At 41.4% G+C, this 20,417-nt stretch overlaps 1 protein-coding gene across 1 annotated transcript in view; it reads right to left on the minus strand.

The window, feature by feature from the left end:
• Window positions 1-2,501: 2,501 nt before the first annotated feature.
• The window catches only part of RRAS2 (RAS related 2), a 43,055-nt gene continuing 25,139 nt past the window's right edge, over window positions 2,502-20,417 (minus strand). Inside the window, exons 2-6 of the mRNA XM_042038457.1 lie at window positions 13,969-14,056; window positions 13,382-13,484; window positions 11,844-11,952; window positions 4,432-4,550; window positions 2,502-3,957 (exon numbers count right to left, since the gene is read on the minus strand). Coding sequence (XP_041894391.1) covers window positions 3,870-3,957; window positions 4,432-4,550; window positions 11,844-11,952; window positions 13,382-13,484; window positions 13,969-14,056 — 507 coding nt within the window. The 3' untranslated portion in view covers window positions 2,502-3,869. The remainder of the gene's footprint in view (window positions 3,958-4,431; window positions 4,551-11,843; window positions 11,953-13,381; window positions 13,485-13,968; window positions 14,057-20,417) is intronic.

A 20,417-nucleotide genomic window follows, 5' to 3' on the forward strand; every position in this document is an offset into this window, starting at 1 on the left:
TTAACCCTACGCCAAACGCAGAATTCGCTTCAAGCCTGCAATTTTAACTTGGCTTTACAACACACCCAGGTAAGAAGGCAGAAAAAGCCACATTTACAAAGTGATGAGCAGTGCATTTACCATCCAGGATGCTCTGAGCAAGAGACCATCTTTACAATTTTAAGCCTTCATGTTTTGGCAAGACTGTTGCCCTGCTGTGGACCAGTGCAGTATCAAAGAAAACACTCCCATGCCCCCACATTTCCAGCTTGATTGTTTTCCTGAATTCCATTTGAATGTTTCTTTTACCATGGTTTTGGTACATGAGGGTAACCAAAATCTACTGGATTGCCTAAATCAAGTGAAAATGAGTTCTGTTCAGCCTGACCCTTTCCCAGCAACGAACTTCTAAAGAATAAGCGCAGATAATTTTTGGCAGTGCTGGGCTTGTGGTCACTGACTTCAAGAGTCTCCTGTCTGGAGTAAGTTCATCAAAGTCTTGTAATAAGACTACGTGGCAAGGCCAGTCAATGACTACACAATGCCACGGGTGAAATCTGCTCACATAAATGATGGCGGAAGAACGTTAGCCAATATTTTTGTTTGAATCCAGACTTGGACTTTATCAACGATGACTAACCACGAGGCCACACATTAAAGTCAGTTTTCTTTGGCATTAGTGGGAGTTAACACCTTCCAAATACATTTTGCTTTATTAACCCTTTCACAACAGCTCATCTCATTTCCCTATGCATCAAAAGGCTTTTGCCTACAACCATGTCAATCCCCCTCCTCAGCCAGTGGAGTAGCAGGTTCAGCAGTGTGAGGTGCCAGAAAGAGGTGTTATTTTGTGCTTTGAAACACAGGTCCAGATCCTACCCCTGTGCTCTAGGAAGAGCAAGAGGTGATTTCTGGGTACATTTTAAACACTCCAGATTTCTGAACTGCAAGTTAAATAGATTTATGAATGTGGCCTTGAACTGAAGTGACTACAAATATAAGTGACAAATCTTAAAGCATTTCTTCTGACAGGAAAAGTTGTAAGAAACTCTCTTGGGTTGTCAGCTAAACTCTATCCTACAGCAAGGTGGCAATGTTGTAAATTAAGAACTAATCCAAGGCATATAGATCGGGACTGTACTTTTTAAAAGACTGACAAGGTCCTTATTATATTTTTTTCAAGCATCACACCAGGGCCAGAAGCATAATTTTTCACCATTACCTTCAGGTACAACAATTAGAAAAGCAAATCATTGAAATACCTTCAGCTGCTTTGAACACACAACCACCAAGATCACCCTTACTGGCCAAAAATCCCTATTACTTCTCCAAATATTTACTTCATGTCTGAAGAGTAGGATCCAAAGGCCTACATTTAACATCTCCTTAAAGTGGCACATAAGGAACCAGTCTGGAAAAGAGATGACGACATCACACAGAGATTTCTCTGCACATTCTCTGCGGCAGAAGCCTTTAAAAGCACATGCACACATCCTAGTTAATAAACTTAGCCCAGACTTGCACAGCAGCTGCTGCTGGTCCCAGGGTTGTTTATCTTGTTTGTAAGGTTCACCACATTCTCAACATGGCTCAGCAGGTGTAGGATCCTTAGCATCAACCTCCTCAAAGTTATCCATCTCTCCATGTGGAGCTCTACCACCTTCTCTATCAGTTACAAGGAGCTGCATGTTAAAAAAACTTGTATTTGTAACACTCTACTATTTAAAGCCATTCTACCATGAGCAAAAGGTTAAAAAAATAGGAAAAAAATTATAAAACCTAAAGATATGTTCACCTCACAAGTTCAGTCTCAGCACACATGCTGTAATCTGTTGTCTTAACTCGTTCTAATGCCACATATTCAGTGATTTAACTCCAGAGAGCTTTACATAGCTAAGAAAACACGTGGTGTTTGCTACAGGCTGTAATTTCTTACATTTGACTTGAAAAATGCAATGCATCTCCCAAATGTGTTTCCACTGTAACTTCTTGTTTGAATCTTCCACACATTCCTCCTAAGTAGCCTTTCATCAACCAATAAATCCATCAGGGAGGGGAAGCTACCCACTCTCTCAAAACTGCATTACGCAAGCAAATCTAAATTACATTAAAAAAATTTAAATTCCTCTGCAATGCCTGGCAGTATCTTGACCTCAAGGTTTAATGCCTTGCTGCTGTAAAGGTACCTGGAACTTGTTTCAGCCCCATTTTCTCAGGAGACACATACAGATTCATGGCAGAGGACCTGACAGTGAGCATAGCTGAGCCTGAAAACACAAGGATTATTGTTTGGACCACTGACTACACACTTCAAGCCAAAGCAAACATCAGCTTTTGTCATCTGTCATGACTTAAGTTGAAATGGCTTTTCTTTACTTCCAAGCTTGAAGAAAATGCTGCGCAGACATGCGTTGCTATTCCCTAGCCAGGTTCCATCAGTCCCTTCTCCCCCACCCCCCACCCCCAAAAAATGCAGGTTTTGGAAGAGATTCAGAAAGAGGCAGTGTGCTTACCCCCCAAAAAATGGTTAGATCATCTTTAATTCTAGCACCTGAAGTTATACAAGGGTTTGCTTAATAATCAAGTTTCAAAGAACTGTTGGACACATTCAATTAAGGTGACAACTGTGCAATACCACTCAGTATTTCAATATCAGGGACCATACTCTTGAATTGTTTAAACACAATCCACAGAACTCAAACAACCATCCACAGTTTAACTAAACAATCAGTTAAAAGTCTTACAGTTTAATAATTCACATAATGGTCAGTCTTTAGTAAGGGATACTGAAATTCATTAAAACACAACACTAGATTTTACTCTATAGGTGTGCTGGGCAGGCACAATATTGGCCATTCTTGGGTATAACGGGGAGAGTAAGGAGAAATTTACCACAGTTTGGCAAATCCCACATTTTGTCAGTTAAAAGTGAACTGTGAGAATTAAATACTCATCTTTACATATACACAAGTTATGCTGTGAAAGCATATTTGCTTACAAACATATAAAAATACTTGTTAACTAGTTTGATAAGAAAATAATGTATAAAAGTATATAGCAAAAACATTTAATCATCTCTGACAATGGAAAGATCAAATTCGTTTTTATATCACATGAAACAAAAACAGCTACAATTTTAGTTTTCCTTAATCCCTTACCCGGAAATACAAAGGAAGACACAATTTGTTTTCAAACATAATGTGAAATTTCTTAATGAGCTGACATGCCTCAATCCAGAATGAGCTCAGGTATTTGGCCATATCCTAATAGTAGTAGTAATCATCCTGCAGCTGTTCTGGATTCATAAAATAAATACAGTAGAATGTTTTGGCCACCGAAATAAAACTGCAGCATAAATGAGAGATGAAAATTTTTGCTGACAATGAAATTCAGTGTAGGTTTCTTAAGGCTAGCTGAATACTCAAGTCTAATTTAACTGAGGGCAAAAACAACAAAAAAAAGCCAATCTACCCCTTTTTTAAAAAGTATTCTCTATACTCCAATATAGGTCTCTGTAATAGCTAATGAAATGTCAGAAGTAAAAATAAATTAATTCACAAGAGACAACTTATGCATGACTTCAACACCTTGTCCTACACGGTTTTGTTTCATCTCCTTTGCGAATAAAACTCCACAAGGCGCAAGCTCTGAAGGGAGAGAAGGAAGGAACTGTGGTATTAGAGAAGCAGCCTTAGTGTTTTGGTTTGAAGTCTGCCCCAGGATGACCGAGTCTTCTTCAAGAACTATTCTGCCAGCTTCTTGGACTAAGGCTATTCTGGTGACCACTTTTAGGACATGCACATATAAGGCTAGACCAATACCAGAAGTGATGTAAAATGATGGAAAGAAAAAAAATAATCTGGCAGTTGATAGCTTGGTTCTTGGGATTCTCAGAAAATAACACAATGGCAGCCTTTCTTGTCTTTTTCTTTCCGTGTTGGCTCTGGTGAAGGAGGGCACTCTTGTTCCTGAAATTTCCTGGAAATAGGTATTTCAAATTAAATTCATAGAATAATTTTCAGCTAAACAAACATAACTACTGTATTCTACACTTTCTTTTTTACATTTTCATAGGGAATGCACTTCCTTTTTACATTCAAATTACTAATAAAGTAAGCGATAACTTCTGAGTTCACTTTTTGGTTTTCTTTTTATAAGAAACAAAATTTTTTACAGAAGGCCAGTCTCAGATTTACTTTATCACATTTACTGACTGGGTGATCAATAAAATCTGAAAGATTAAGGCAACAAAATTCTCTTTCAAATACATATTAAATTCATGTAAGCATTTTTCCTAATGAACCTGAGTGTTTTATAATGGAGATCATTGGTCAAAGCTTAGAGGTAACAGCAGGCAGAATCTCCCCAGCAATTTCCCACTGCATTTCAACACCTTTCCTGCAGCTATCCATTAACATATGGACATTAATTATCTGGTCTCAATTACCATACCTTATAACTCTGACAAGTTCATGAAAAGCTTGGTCTACATTCAATCTGATTTTTGCTGAGGCTTCCATGTACGTTACTTTAAGTTGCCGTGCCAGCTGCTGGCCTTCCTCTTGTGTCACCTGTAACAGACATCAGTGATTAGGCTCAAGGGTTCTGCAAGCAGGTTTGTATCAGCAGACACTGCATGTACATGTTAAGGATCCAGCTCTCTCAAACAGTAATGGTTATTTGGGCACAGCACAGTTTGCACCCTGTCCACATGATATAACTGGGAAACAGACTTTTTTTAAAGTAAGTTTCTGCAATAGGCAAAGACTGACTCTCCAAGAAATTCCCCTCACTCCAGATGCCTTTTCCTCAGTTCTGCATAAAGATGAAGTTTTCCTTCAAATGCAGACATGGTTCCTTTGCTCCTCCTCAAAGCAAGTGCTTCAGTTACCATCTGCTGAATTGCTAACAGAATTCTGAATACTATTGCTAATTCACCCTCTAATTGTCCCAGCTAAATCTAGAGGAACAAAAAAATCAGACTACTTTTAAAACAACAACTGCTGTTCAGCTTCTAAGTCTATAAAAAGTCATTAAAAAAAAGATCTATTAATGATATAGCAAAATATTAACACAGTCAGTTTTAAACATAGCTTAGATTGCCAGAGTTCTAAAAATCCACAAAGCCTTCAGGTAATCCATAAATATTAAAGAAATCCTGGCTCCATAATGACTCCTTGGGAAAACAGTGGAAAAGCAGATGAAGAGGAAACAATGAGCATCATAAAAAGTTGGTATAAAATTTAAAGTGATGAAGCAGAAGACAGGAAGCCAGTGGACCATTCCAGGAAGGAGGAATAAGTTGGTCACAGAGCAAAAGCAAAGGAGATCAGTGCATATTTTTGGATGAGGTGGAAAGCAGCGAGGTCAGAGAACAGAGGCCACCCTGAGTGGTGCAAGGCATGAGAGGCTCCAACGGGAAGGTCACCCACAGGGCCAGGGAGGAAAGGGCAGCTTTCAGTGATAAAAGGAAGTACAACAGATCTTGCCAAGACAATGCCTAGAGGAAGAAATGTCAAAGATTACACTGCTTTCACAGAAAAACATTAAACCAGCACGTAGAGGACTGATATAAGAACAAAAATAAGGAGGATTTATTTTTAAATTAGTTTTGAAAAGGAACTCAAAATATTCATTAGATTAAGAAGCTACACAGAAACAGAAATAGATGGGAATAGAAAAGTAGTGGCAGCATTTCCCACAGTGCACGAACAAAGTACTTTTCAGCTTGCAGAATAGTTTCTTAACAGCTACACAGTGCTTTGAGAGCCTTCATGCATGGCATCTCCACATGTTTGATTCCCCTGTCCTTAGCATCCCACTGGTACTATATTCATACACTTCCTGCTGAAATCCCAGCTGCTCCCACTAAACCCTCGTGAAGCTCTTCAAAATGCTCCCAGCACCCTGTGCCATTAGCTGGAGTAACTCAGGATGCATCTGCTGAGCTCAAACACTCACAGCAACTCTGCATTCATTTCAGTGTTATCATCACCAGCTGAAGCAAAAAAAGAAACCCTTAGAAGCAACCCCAAGATCAACTACTGGATGGAGCCTGTCTTTTTAACTGCAGGGCACATAAGGAGAACTGGAATCCTTCAACCCTCCTCTGCTGTTTGAAAACTGAATAATAATGAAGACTCCTGCTCCCCTAGCAAGAACAATTCCACTTCAACCCTCCACTCTGACCTCAGATACTGAAATATTCCGATTCCAAAGCTTGGGAAGGCTGCACTTGGACAAATACTTGTAGCTGTTTTCTGGCACATCAGTGACACTGTAGAATCTCCTAAAGTTTGCACCAGACCTTCCAGAATTTTCTGTATATCTCTACCTCAGACAGATAAGTTAAAGTATAGATATAACAGTTCTTACAAAACAAACTCCTTTTACTTTTCTTCACCCCTGCACAGTTTATTGCAGCCCCAGAAACCTAGAGGTTAAAGTTCAATAAAAATAAATAATTGGCAAGGAATGCATAATCCTGAGGAGAAACTGAACTCTGCCTTTAAACATATGTTAAAGAATTTCTTCACTACTCTATCTAAAGCACATTATAGGTATAAGTCAAACTAACCCTGTAATAAATTACATTTCCACAATATCCTGCATTTAAAACAGTATAAATACATTAAAGTTCCTGTTGTATTTACTAGAATATCTGTAACTGCTTAATTCCAAAATAACCTTTTTTGTCAGTCTTATGAGTATATTGTCAACTTACTTGTGGTCAATTTTAGTGACCACAAAGTCCGTTAAAAAAAATATTTGGTTTGGAAACACTATGGAAACATTTGCAGTGCCCAAGACGTAAATTAGAGGCCAGAACGTACCAGTTCCATCTTCAAAGCTGAGGAAAATTTAAGTACAAACATAGAAATACTTGAAAATAAAACCATGAATTTTCATCTTTTTGTTGTCCCTTCTCAAGTATGACAACCCTGTAACATGACAGGTTTTTCAGGAAGTGTGATAGGACAGCTTATTTAACATCAGCACCAAAATAAAAACTAAATCCTTCTTCTTCAAAGAAGTCTAGATGTTATTTTGACAGAAGAGAACCACAGATCTGATGGTAGTAACTGTGTGTACATCTCTGTGTGTTGGTTCTGCAGTTTTAGCGAGCTTAAGGCTGAATACAAACGAGAACCACTCATAATGCTCATCCTTTTTGTTACAGGACATTTTACTGTTTGTTTCTGGATATCACTCATTCACGCTGTTCAGACAATTAGTAAAAGTTTCTCAAATGAAAACTCATTACAGAAGATGTGAGCGAGTCAAACATGGAAAAGCCTATTGCCCACCTCCCTAAGTTAACATTCTTCTTCTGAAACAGTTTTCATTTGACTACTCCTGTGAACATATGTCCCTCTCTCCACTGTTGTGCCCGATATCTGTCAGAAATACATTAATTTCTGAAGTTTCCATGCTTTCCTCTACCTAAAGCAACTCTACAAGGCTGCCTAACCTGACACTGCACCTGTATTTTGCCAGGACACTGACACAAGACTAAGGGACACATCATACAGGTAACAATGAAATGCTTCCTCAAGTTTGAGAGGAATCCATTTCTGCCACCCTGTGGTCACCCTACAGTGCTCCCAGCACACAAACATTGCCCATTCCTGCCAAGAGTTCCATCACTCCTGAGGAGTGCATCCGTCATCCCGGTTTTCCTGCAGGGATAGTTCACTATCCACTAATTCCAGTTTGTCCACACTCTCCTATCCAAGGTTGCTCTGGCACGTGCAAACTGTGGTTATAAGCACTGACACATGTTCAGGCTGGCTCACTGTGTTTAGACACTGCATCAGATGCCCAACTGATGACTCTCTATGAAGCCCAAAATCACACAAGCCACGGGAAGACCAGAAGGGACACTCTTGTCTGCGGGCACAGACGTGTCCCTGGACACGGCCTCAACATCTACCACTGCAAGAAGTTATTGTCACACTCATACAAGAAAGTGATGGTTAAGAGTTAAGTCCCATGGACTGCTCTTTAAAAGCTTGCTTTAAAGGTACCTGCCAGCAGAGATGATCTCAGCACTAGGTCATTGTGTTAGCTCAGTCATGATGCAAAAGCAAGAACTAGCATTTAATGAAACCCAAGCACTTTCCTGTTGCAACTTGGATTTTCCTTGAAACCCTGCCATCTGGGGAATGATCAGACTTGACCCAGTTTAAGCTAGCAGTTATCTACAGAAAGTCATACATAACCTGCACTGACAAGTCTACTCCTCCGTCACTAGTGGTTATTATTAAAACATCTGGCGAATTATCCTACAGTAGAAACATCCAGTGGTGAGTTCTAAGGAATTGATCCATTTGAGAGAAAGACTGCTACACAGCATTTAGTTTAAAGAAAGAGCAGTGAGAGATGGTGCTTCATTTCTGGTTTCAGAGTCAGCAATTTGTGACTGATTGGGGAATTTGGAAACACTGGCAGCTTCATTTCTTATCATACATTCTAAGGATTAATGCCTGCTTGTCCTCTAAAGACTCATTTTTCTTTGTCAACATAACCTGGGGATATTGAGAGACAAAAATCACAAGAAAGCTGCTTAACTCTATTTATCTGTATGGTTATTACCATGACAAATTGCTATTTCAAACTGACTCTTTCATGCCTCTCCCAAAACCACTTGTGAGTTGGTGTCTCTGGTATATAAGAGCCCCACTAATTTACACCACACCTTTGGTGAGCCCCAACAATTCATCAAGATCATTCAACTGTTTGTGCACTTCTGCTGTACAACCCAGTTCATGTATTTCCTGAGAAACAGTTGCCACCACATGAGGATGATTAGTTATACATCATTAGCCTCCAGATTTATGGTGTCACAACGATAGTACTCTGTACTCTGTTCAACCTCAACACACATTTACTTGGCTAAAGGTGTGGCCAGACCCTTGAGACACCCAGAACTTTTTCCACATGTTTAACTCTTTTGGGCTCTGGGAAGATTTGTTGAGTATCATTTGCCGATCCAAACACACTAAATTACTTTGTTTAACTTTAGTCTTTCAGGGGTTGCACGTTTCACTAGTCTGCCTCCTGCCTTTTGGAAAAAGCAGGCAGATGCCCAGTACAAGCAGTTTTGCTCTAAAATCTGACACCCAGCTTCCTGAATTTCTAAAAATGTTATGTGAATTCTGAAGCTGAAAAATGTACAGTTGGGATTAAAGAAGTTCAGAAAGAACCAGATAAGAAAAAGATAAGTGTGACACTGGCTCAGCAGATTGTTGGTGGTGCCCAAGTGAGGCCTACACATCAGCAAAGTGTAAAAATGCAGAGGATTTGCCCTTGTCATGTTTCTGCCCACAAGTCCCAGCCTGGGGATACCCCACACCTCCCACTCACCCAGCACTCCCAGCCAAGGTGAGGGAGCACTCTCGCCTTTGAGCCCAGCCCTCCCACGGCAGCTGCCTGCACAAGAAACCTGCAGCCAGAGAGGACAACCTCGCTGAAGTTTTTCCTCATTTTCCGACTAGTTGGTTTAGTTGGTGGCAGGACTCGTTGACAAGCTTTCAGTCAGATCACCAAGCTGCTCCCCTCAGTGACCGGATGGCTGTACTTAGTGCTCACACGATGGAGAAGAAACAACCCCTCTGTTTAACACCCAGCTGATAACATCTCACTGCTTGCTGCTGCCAAAAGGCGAGGTCTCACTTGCTTCCCCCCACCCCAGCTCCTCCCTGCTCTGCTCCAAGCCACAGTCCCACCCCTTCCCATGCTCCCAGCATTGGCACTCAAATCTTTCAGCAAGCTGATTTAGCTCGCACAGGTCCCAGGAAGCCATTTCTGCTCCTCCCCATCCAGAGAGATGATTCAACTCCAAAAGTGCTTCCAGTGACATCTGGGGCCAGCAAAGGAAAGAGTGGGAATGTGAAGTCAAGAGGGAGTGGACCCTCTCCCTTGTGGGGACCAATTATGTCAGCTCAGCATCCCTAAACAATTCCTTCATACTGACTTAAGGCCAAGTGAAACACACCATGTGACAGGGAAGGGACAGGGAAGAGTTAAGAACACGTAAGTAGCTGTTTAAGCAAACCCAGAAGTGTTTTCTCAGCTACATCTGCCTAAGCCTCAGCTTATAATGGGAGTGAGAAGTCCACCAATTGGCACATAAATGGTGAGTGAGAGCACCAAAAAGTTATACCCCTCAGCATCTAATCAATTAAGGCAATTAATACAGCCATAAAAAACAACAGGAGATTTTGGAGACATATATTGATACAGGCAGCAAAACTGCAAAGTTAGGCAACTTGAAAAAAGCTGCTTTGAGCTTGAATGTGTTCCAGCCCACCACCACCTGAAAAAGCAGCTTGGAACAGGACAGAGGGACAAGCAGAACAAGTGACAGGCACCTCTCAGCCTTTAAGGGAGAAGCAGAGGTGATGCAATAACATCAGGAGGGTGGGGGAGAGAGAACAAAGTTCACAGCTGTTCCTAGAAATGGACGTACAGGATTACCAACTACACTTGCAGGTATCCTGAGAGCTGGGGCTGACAGCAATGATGTTATTTCCCTTCCCAAAGCATCAGGGTGTTTGTCCTTCAGCAATTACAACTAGCAGAACAGTTCGGTTTCATCTCCATAATTTCCATGCCAGCATTAGTGCAGGAGATAAAGTACATATGGTTCCAGGACCTGTAAGGTTAAATCTGGGAATTCTTATGGGGGCATGATGGTAACAAGAATGAAAAAAATGTGCTTCTGTCTCAGGGACAGGCTGTTCTGTGAATGTGTGAGTGCTCAAAGTTACTTTCGAGGGGTTTGTGAGCTACTTCTGTGAAAACTTCTTTCAAGGCAGCATCCTTCAGCATAGCTTTTAATTTTGTCATGATCTCTCTACACAGCTTCTGGGATAAAGAGGCTGTGACAGTCAAGGGACCACGCTCCACAGGAACTTTTTGGTACTGTAACTGTAATTCAACAATGCACATACAACCCACTGAGCTCTTTAAGCTGTGTTTTCCTTGTGACACTCTTAAAACAATTACAATTATATTTACTTTATTCTCTTTACGGTTATATTTACTTTATTCTCAGAAAATCATGTGTTTGCTAGCAAACTTTAGGTGTTATCTTATTGTCTCAAGAGAAAATATTAAGCTTCTCAAATTAGTTGCTGAAGAAAATACAAGTTTGACATCTGTTCCTTTCCTGCTGCTATAGTAAGATTTTTTTCATTTCAGCTCAAATTAGTTTGATTCAATAAAAATCAATAGCAACTAGGGAAAACACATTTAAAAGTCCTTTAAATCATTCTAAGCTAAATCTTCTAAGTTATCTTGTGAATAGAGGGGAGGCTGAAAACTATTGGTTTCACAACTTTAAGGTACATAAATATAACAGAAATTGTGTTGCTGTACTTCCAACTTTTAAAGCTTTGAGTCAGTTATGCAGAGTGGCCAAAGAGAAAACAGTGAACAGCTCCTAATTTAGATCTAACAGCACTGAAAGGTAAAAGCAAGAGCACTGAAGAGTAAGGATTGGTGGAGTTAGTGTTGGAATGCACTCTGCTGGCACAGTGCAGTGGCGAGTACCAGAACTGAGGAATTAGACACGTTCATGCCTGAGTAATCAAGTCATGACAGAAAGCTCTCAGCTCTGTGAATAGATTTGGTCTCAACATAACCCCACTGAGTCAGACAGAAAATGTGCTGTGCGTGGAATGCCATCATGCTCCTAAGGCTCTTCAAGTACAAAAACTGAGTGTAGCTTCTTGCACTGGAATTAGTTTGTATGATATGACTTCATTTGTTTGTTCCCATTCTGGGAGGAAGTTTAGTTTTGAGGGGAAAACTGAATTTTCTGGAAGAAAGTGAGCAGTAACTAACAGCAAATGAATTACCTGTCTTTGGTGGTCCAGATCTGCTTTATTACCGACGAGGATCATTGGAAACTCATCGCGATCTTTCACTCTAAGAATCTGTCGCTGAAACTTGTAGATTTCTTCAAAGCTATGAAAGAACACAAGTAGAGCATCAGTGCACTAATTCATAGACTGCCAGGTTCTGCAAAAGTTCAGAAATGATGAGTCACCTATTTGGACTTGCCCTGCCATGACACACAAGCACAGACAGCTGCAGGCACTCCAGAGTCACAGCATGACCAGTTAGAGAACCATTCAACACTCAAACTAAAAAATCCCCAAGTGAGCAGTGTCCTCTGCACTGGGCTGAGGTGGGGCTGCAGGGTGAGCAAAACACTGACTGTGTCTCAATCCACAGGGACCTGGGGCAGAGAGTCAACCAACCACAGTCCATTCTGCAATTACTGACTCTGGAGTTCTACTCCATCTAGAATATTCAAACTACAGCACAGAGATCCTGGTGACCAATATTTCAGCTGGCAACCTCCAGAGCTACTTCTAAGAATTTTTGGGGAAGCTATCAAAGCTGAAAAGTTTTGTTTCTTCAAGAACAGAGAAATGGCAGGGCTAAATGATCAGAAAGGTTTCCAGTTACCAACTAAGTTATATCAGGTACTGATGCTGTTCAAGCAGTAAGGAATATTCCAGCAGTGTTTAAGGAAAGGTGAGCAGAGCAGAAAACTTCTTCCAGGATAGTATACTAAAAAAGCTAACTCTGGCCTAAGCAAAGATTTTTGGGGAATGAATAAATAAATCACTGCTTTCAAGTAAACACTGTTAAAGCAACATCCCTACAAGAGGACCTTCAGCACAGATATTTGGAGACAATCACATACCCTTTGCATCCTTCCCAGACACTGTATTTAATTCCAGACATATAGTCTGAAGGCATTTACACTTAATTTGCCAGCTGAAATTTAGAAGCAAGATGATCATCAGTAAAAAAGTCCCATTAAAAATAATTAGGTAGTCAGACACCTCATGCAAAGGTGAACTAGAAGCATCCCTTCTGTTATCAGTCTCTGGATGTACGCCACTAAGCACAGCTCTCCATGAGCTCCTAAGATGATGCTTCATCTCCACTCTGCAGTCATTCAGTCAATGCATGGGACAAAGCAGAGGGACCACTGCCTGAAAAAGAGTGCAGGCATATACCCTAAACCCACTCAGAAAGCCAAAGCTACTTGATGCTGCACATGGCAAGGGGATATTCCTAAGAACTGACTGAATACCAATCACTTCCAGGAAAATGGTATTCTGGACTGTAATAAAGTTCTTGAATAGAGCTGTCATTTTTTTTGTGTATGCTTTCAAGTCATCTATTGAAACAAACAGATACTTTCACAAAGTGATTGGGTCAAAATCAGTCTTCATCAGTGCTGAAAGAGCATCTCACCTTGAACCTAAAAGTGAATGCATACTTAATGTTTCTGTTTGAGATTATTTCAGTGAAGGATAAGGTGTAACTTAAGAATAATTAAAACTTGTTTGTTTTAATAACTTGACCTCAGGCTTACCTTCCTCTATCTGTGACTGAGAAAACAAGCAGAAAACCCTCCCCTGTCCGCATGTACTGTTCACGCATGGCTCCAAATTCTTCTTGTCCTGCTGTATCCAGAACTGAACACAAGCAAAAATATGGATTACTACATTTCATGCTCTGATAGACTGAGAAAAAAAATTATTCCTAATAAGATATTGTGAGAGCCTCTCCTGTGCACCACAGCTAAGCAGAAACCACTTTCCACAGATACTGCTGAATACTTTTCTAATATTCCCAACAAGTTCTTGCACTGACTCTGAACAATTCAAGACCTACCAAACAAACTGAACAACAAAACACTTGAGGACTTCTGCTAATTCCTGACCAGCTGAAACAGATGGAAAATGCTCAGAGATACATGGGGATGAGGGCTGTTGGTTTATCCTTAAAGAGATCACCAACATGCAAGAAATGAAGTTTTTAAAGCCAAGCATTTATATTGCACTTGGGAGAGGCAGCACAGAGGTGTGTTTTTCATTCCACCATGTCACCCAGGTAACTCCTGGGAATGATGGACATTCCAAATCCTAGTTTGGTGGGCACTGTGGGTGGGCTACTTACTGTCCAAGCGCGCGGCTCTCTCATCTATCACGCATTGCTTGGTGTAGGAGTCCTCAATGGTTGGGTCATAATCCGTAACAAAGTAGGACTGCAGAGAAGAAAACAAGTTTGTGTCTTAGACAAACACACACAGACCACTCATTGAGGGAGATGCTAAAAGTGGACACTTGAGAGCTTAAGGAAGATGAGAATGTTTATCCATGTACAGCCATTTGACACCTCATCCAAAGATAACTGGTAATGACTTTCCTATTCCTTATAAATTGTAGAGATTACTAGCAGAGTCACTGAGTTAATTGGATTCCCACAGCATTTCTAACATTTTCCAGACATTACTGGTAACTCCTAGAATTTCTCAGGAATCCCTAGAAACTTTCAGTTTCTAAGGACTCTCATAACTTCTCTGAACTTCTGGTAGGGTTTAGAAGTTCTTTAGAATTCTCAAGTTTACAGGACTTTCTCCCCTGTTCCCAGAGCCAGCAATTTCTGGGAAGTACCAGGATTTCCTCAGCTGTTTCTAGAATTCCTTCGCAGTTTTAAAACAATTTCTAGCAACAGCTCCACAAAGCACAAGTGGCAGTTAGTTTGTTAGCTGAATAAAATTTGTTGGATCATCCTTGTTCCCAGGATTTCTCTCCTGGTTTTAATGACTTTAAGCATTTACACCCTCCAGAAAGACAAACCCTGAAAGCAGAATAAGCCATGAAATGCCTGTGCCACCCATGGCCTAAGCACAAGGCTTCACCAGACACTGCCAGGCTGTTGTTTATCAACCAAACTGTGAAGCAAAGCACGTTGTGGTACATTTCTCTAGAGACTGGATGATCTGGTATTGAATACTGAGTTAACAATGCCATCAGAAGACAAGTTTATAATTCGAAGGATGAAGTTTTAGCTTGCATACAGTCATAGTAAAGTTAATCTCCACCTAAAACTAAAGCACACTGGCATGACAAATCTGAATCTGATCAAATTCCTTCCTATCTGTGCTCCCAGCAGGCACTCACTGCATTACCCTCACTGTGCAGAACTGAAGGAGTACCACCTGCGTACATTGTTCAGTTCTGGGGGCCAGTAAGGAATTAGGAATGTTTTGAAACTATATATTGGCTCCTAGCATGGAGCAAAAAGAGGACTTTGTTCTTGCATTAAGAAGATAGAACCAAAGCCAGGGTACATCTCCTTGTCCATGTTGAAATTCATAGTCCTTGCTGAGGCACCTATCCCATCACACCAACTCAAAGATACCAACAAGACACCACTCTGCTCCTCTAAATTTACCAAAGTCAAGTTAACAGATGTCACGGTTGGGAAAACAAAATTTAAAAAAAAAAAAAAAAAAGGGGAAAAAAAAAGGAAGAACTGAAATCACAGCACTAGCCCACTAACCTTCTCCAGACACACCACTGTCAGTGCAGAACACAGTTAACTCTGCTCTTGGCAGATAATTTATGTGGCTGTATTTGTCCTTGTCCAGTCTGGCTTTGGAGCTGCCCATGAGTGCAGGCTGCAGGACACTGTCCTGAACAGCACCCAGCTGACCCCACCATTTGGACACGTCCATGCCAGGTCCTGGTTTAGCAGCATGGACAGGGGTTCCCCAGAAGAGCTCATCAACTGAGCTGCAGCTGCCTTCCTGGGAGAAACACATCACCAGTTGTAGCACACTCGACCAGCTGTGTGTGCTATATATAACCTACGCTCATGTACCACAACCATCACGCAGTTGGCTGCAGGAGGAGATTGTACAGGTTGCTGTTGATCTGTTCATTTAGATCTGGCACCACACTGAAAAGCTGCTGACCCCCAGAGCAGAGACCCTGAACAGCTCCTTTGCATTTTAAGCAGACATCAGTGTCCTCTCAGGATACACCTACACACCTCTGCATCGATGGCACCCAGGCTAAACAGTCACCCTGCTGCAATCCCACCCACACCAATCAAAACAAAACAAAAAAAACCCCAACCAAGCAAAAAAAAAAAAAAAAAAACAAACCAACAAAAAAAAACAAACCAAGCCCCACAAAACCCCAAACAAACCCTCTACCACCAAAAAAATTCCAGTAAGCCAACAGGCATGGGATCCTAAATGCAGCACACAAACTTCAGGATTCCCAGCCAAAGTGCATATCTATAGGCAGCAGAACACTCACCACACAACAAGAAGCTCTTTCAACTACAAGTCATCCCTTTACCTTGCTTCCCTTTAAGATTTAAAGAGGAAAAATTCAGCCTTCAAAACTGTTCTCATCTTTTCTTTTGCCTGTATCCATGACTCAAAATGTGCTATCCAGGAGCTTAAGAACACACTTGGAGGAATGAATTTACACGAACTGTAAATAAGGTCTCAATTCTTCTGTGGCCTTTAACAAACCTTTAGGTTTGTTAGAAAGAAGGAGAAAAACTTTTGTGAACATACAGATGTATAAATAAAATCATTTACAGAATCTGACTTTAAAGGGATGATCACAAGGAAGGGAATTTAAGTCCTATGTTTCATAAAGGAAACAGAAAGTGATATTTATAAAAAAGCATTAGGTGACTGAACCATGGAAGATAAAGCCTGCACTCTGAAATTATTCCCTATCCCTCTCCAGCTTCAGCTTTCATTTCTCCATCCTGCAGAATTCAAAGTTACTCTCTGAACCTTTACATCTACAAAATGGCAAAGGATAGCAGCTTTTAAATAAAAGGGAGAATTTGGCGTTGATTTATTTCACTCTCATGAATCAGTATTAGCAAAACACCTAAAGCAGCAAGTTTATATCCAACAAGGGCAATATTTTTCACTAAGAGTTCAGAAAAAGAAAGCCATAATGATCTCAGAGGAATTCTTCTTATTTTCCTCATTATCTGTCCAAGGGCCAAGAACTACAGCATGTTCTGTAATCTGCAGGGCATTTCTGTGATTCCCTCCACCCTTTTTAGTTTGTTTTTTTTAAATAGAAAAAAACCCCCAACCACTACACATAAAGCGAGAGTGCAAGACTAGGTACAGAGACATGGAACATGGTTCCTCCCTCAAAACGGGAAACGAGATTAAGTTGCCCTGATCCAGCATCAGGCACATGTCAAATTCAGAATGAGCAGATGCCTGAGCTCCCCCATGTAACAATTGCTCTTACAAGTATTTTCTTCCCTCCCATGGAGCTGCGCTGCCAAATCTGCTGTCACAGCCACTACAGGAGAGGTTTGCAAGGCAATTAGTGCTGTGGTTTACCTCCAGGCGCTGGACAAGACTGATGTGCCTGAAACAGCTGCCGGTTTTGAACGAGTCTTCCCAAATTGCACTGGGACCATGTGCCACAGGAAACACAACAACCACAGCTTGCAGGCCTTATTCAGTCAGGGCTGATTTACAAAACTTAGATGTAGCAGACACAGTATTTATCCATTTGAGCAGAAATGGACCTTCCTACTCTCTTCAGGCAATGTTTAAAGAATTAAGGCATGGCAGAGCATATCCTGAAACATTCCATGAGGCCATCCCTTCTCTCCTCAATGCTGTCCTGGCAAGGTGCCTGCACACCCAGCAAGCCCAAGACCCTACAACAGCATAACTAACTTTGTAGAGGTCAACAAGTTTGTGGCAGAACTGCTTAAAAGCCTGACAGGAGCACAATTCCAGCACACACAAACCACCGACAACCTACTGGTTTCAAACTGATGCCAAGTCTAGACAACTCAGAGGAGCAAGCACATGCCAGAGTGCTGGAATACCCGGGCCTGCCTGCTGCTGTCTCCTTTATGAAAGCTGTCTGTGCAAGCCCTAACTCCTCAGAGCAGTTGCCCTGCTAAGCTACAGCAACAGCAGGAAGCTACAGCAGGAAGCTAGAGCCGGAGCCTGGGATGGGAGCTGGCACAGAACACACGGCACAGCTCTCTAGGGTGGCCTGACACAGACCAGGTTGTCAGATCTGCTCTCCTAGCAGCAGTTGAGTTTCTCTGACAAATCCAAAGAGCCACGACTCATTCAGCTGGCTCCACTGCAGTTGGCCACTGCCTGCAGGAAATAATTAGAAGCAGCTAAATTTCTTCTAAGGAGATAGTAACTTGAACACTTCTGTTACACCACTCCCTTAATCACCAGCAAAATCAAAGCTCTTTCCACCCATCTCCTAGAAGGGAAATGAGAAAGTTGAGCCCAGTAGTCTCATCGACCATTCAGTTTACCCAGAATATTATGCAACAGGTTTTCTAGGTTTTGTCTTTCTAAGACTGCTGAGGCAATTGAGTCCAGAGACAGGAAAGCCCACTGCCAAGGACTTTTGCAAAGGGGAAAAAACCAAAAGAACACAAAAATCCCCATCCCCACACTACGTACAGCTGGGCAACCCACCACAAAAATCCCTTCCTATATATACACTTGTCATCTTAAAATGCATTTCAAACAATCTCCTGACCTTCACAGGAGTTTCTACTTGCAGTGCATAGAAACAATGATACTATACACAATACTGCTCTAGCAGTCTTTGTTTTAGGCAATAGCAGTCCCTAAATCATTGTTTCAATCACTCAAGTCTTTTGGTAAGGAGAAGATATGAAAACCTGCTCTTAAGTATATGATCTTCCTCCATTTTTATGTTGCCTTTAATACACACAGAGAAATTCCTCCATTAGCTTACGAGCTTGAGTCCCACTCCATAAATTAATAAAAACAACTATGTAAAGACACCTTTGATGGAAAACCCCAGTGCCAACTCACAGCTCTGATGTAGCTGTTCACATTTACCCTTCATAAAGTAATCACAGTCCACAAACCGAAAAGCCACGAGATAACTTTATTTTGCACTTTTATGTTTTAGGGTGGGAGAGAAGTAGGATGTTGTTGACAGGAAGCTGCTCTGAGCTGCAGTCCAGAGGCTGGCTGCATAACATTCTTCCCTTTTTCTTTACACCAAGCTTGAAGGCCATGCAATGACAGGCAGCCCAGCACAGTGAGAGCACACCACTGTAAGTTAAAGGAGAGGTACATGCCAAAATATATATTCATCCTTGCTGCCTCTATAATCGCCATCTGTATTTACTAAACATACACATAATGTTTCAAAGAACCACTGGTTGCTTATTTAAATTTTTTCCACATGTTTTAAGTTTTTGGTTCAAACCCAGTAAAGGCAAGGAAATAGATGGGTTTCCACCCTCCAGCTACAGTTACAGACCAGCTCTGGATTTAAATAAGCATCTACAATTTGAGCATTGCAAACAGCCCAAAAATCCTCCCTAGCTATAATTTTTATGCTAGAACTTAAAACAAACATGTGTAGCATCCACCAACACCAAAGCTTCAACTTTAGACTTGAATACATTCCCAAATACCTGAAATGCATGACCCCAAGCCATCTCCTGTGCTGTGCTACTTGACAGAATATTTCTTCTGGCAGTCTCTCCTTTACCTGCCTTTTACACTATCATCTCTTCTCTAGGTTTTACCTAATTTCCCCTGAACTTCACCAAGAATGTGCCTGCTCTTGACCCACTCAACCAATGAAAAGCCCAACTCCCCCCCTGCACTGCCAGTTCTTCATCAGGGGCATACAACAAACAGCAGTATCAGCCACAGCCCTACCACACACCACATTGATCACATCAGAAATACTTAACCCAGAAAAAGATAGAAACCGGTGTTATCTTCATTTAAGTGAGTATTTCTGACATTCATTCCAAGCCATAGAGACAAAGTCAGTGCCTTAGGTTAAGACCAGAACTCCAGTACCATGGTTAGTTAGTAGGGCCATAAGCAGACAGCTGTTTGAGGTACTTGGCTACACCATAAAAGCCTCCCCAGACCACGAATTAAGATCTAAATGACTGACTGCATAACTCAGTTTGCAACTTGCATTGTTTTCCCACCCATGAAATCTTACAGCCTCTGCCTTCAACTCTTCTACCTAAGAGGGGCAGAGCAGCCAAGTCTGTACTGTGATGACCCCAGTGACACATTGTGCCTTCCTCCAGGCTGCAAAGGAGGTGAGACACCATTTCTAGGAGTTTTAATCTACATTCCTGTCTCTGGAGGAGCAAGCAGACAGGTTCTATGTCACCACAGGCAAGTTCCTAGAGGATGGGTGGCAGTAACCTGTCACCTTGCCCAAGCACTATGCTGCCCCTGGTCCAGAGCTAACCTGCCCAGCAGAAGGGGTAATCAGGCAAAACAACAGCTCAAGGCCTCAGCACCTCAAGAGCTTAAAAGAACCTCCTTCCACAGCACAAAGGAGAAGTCATTTCTGTAGCGTACTTGAGCTGGCTGGCTAGAAAACAAGGAAAACATGCAGGAAAAAAACCCTGACTTCTAGAAGCAAACATAAACCCAGACTGCATTCCAGAATAAAGGAACAGACACAGCAAAACACACGAATTTAGCGTTTTGCAGAGCCCCAAGTACTTGGGTCACAGAAAAACCCAAACAAAAAGCACACCACTAATCAGAGCGTCTCTGACAAGCTTGT

The sequence above is a fragment of the Corvus kubaryi genome, unplaced genomic scaffold (genome assembly GCF_017639235.1).
Source record: "Corvus kubaryi isolate FWS band 111438036 unplaced genomic scaffold, C.kubaryi_AGA036_p1.0 37392, whole genome shotgun sequence".
Classification (NCBI taxonomy): domain Eukaryota; kingdom Metazoa; phylum Chordata; class Aves; order Passeriformes; family Corvidae; genus Corvus; species Corvus kubaryi.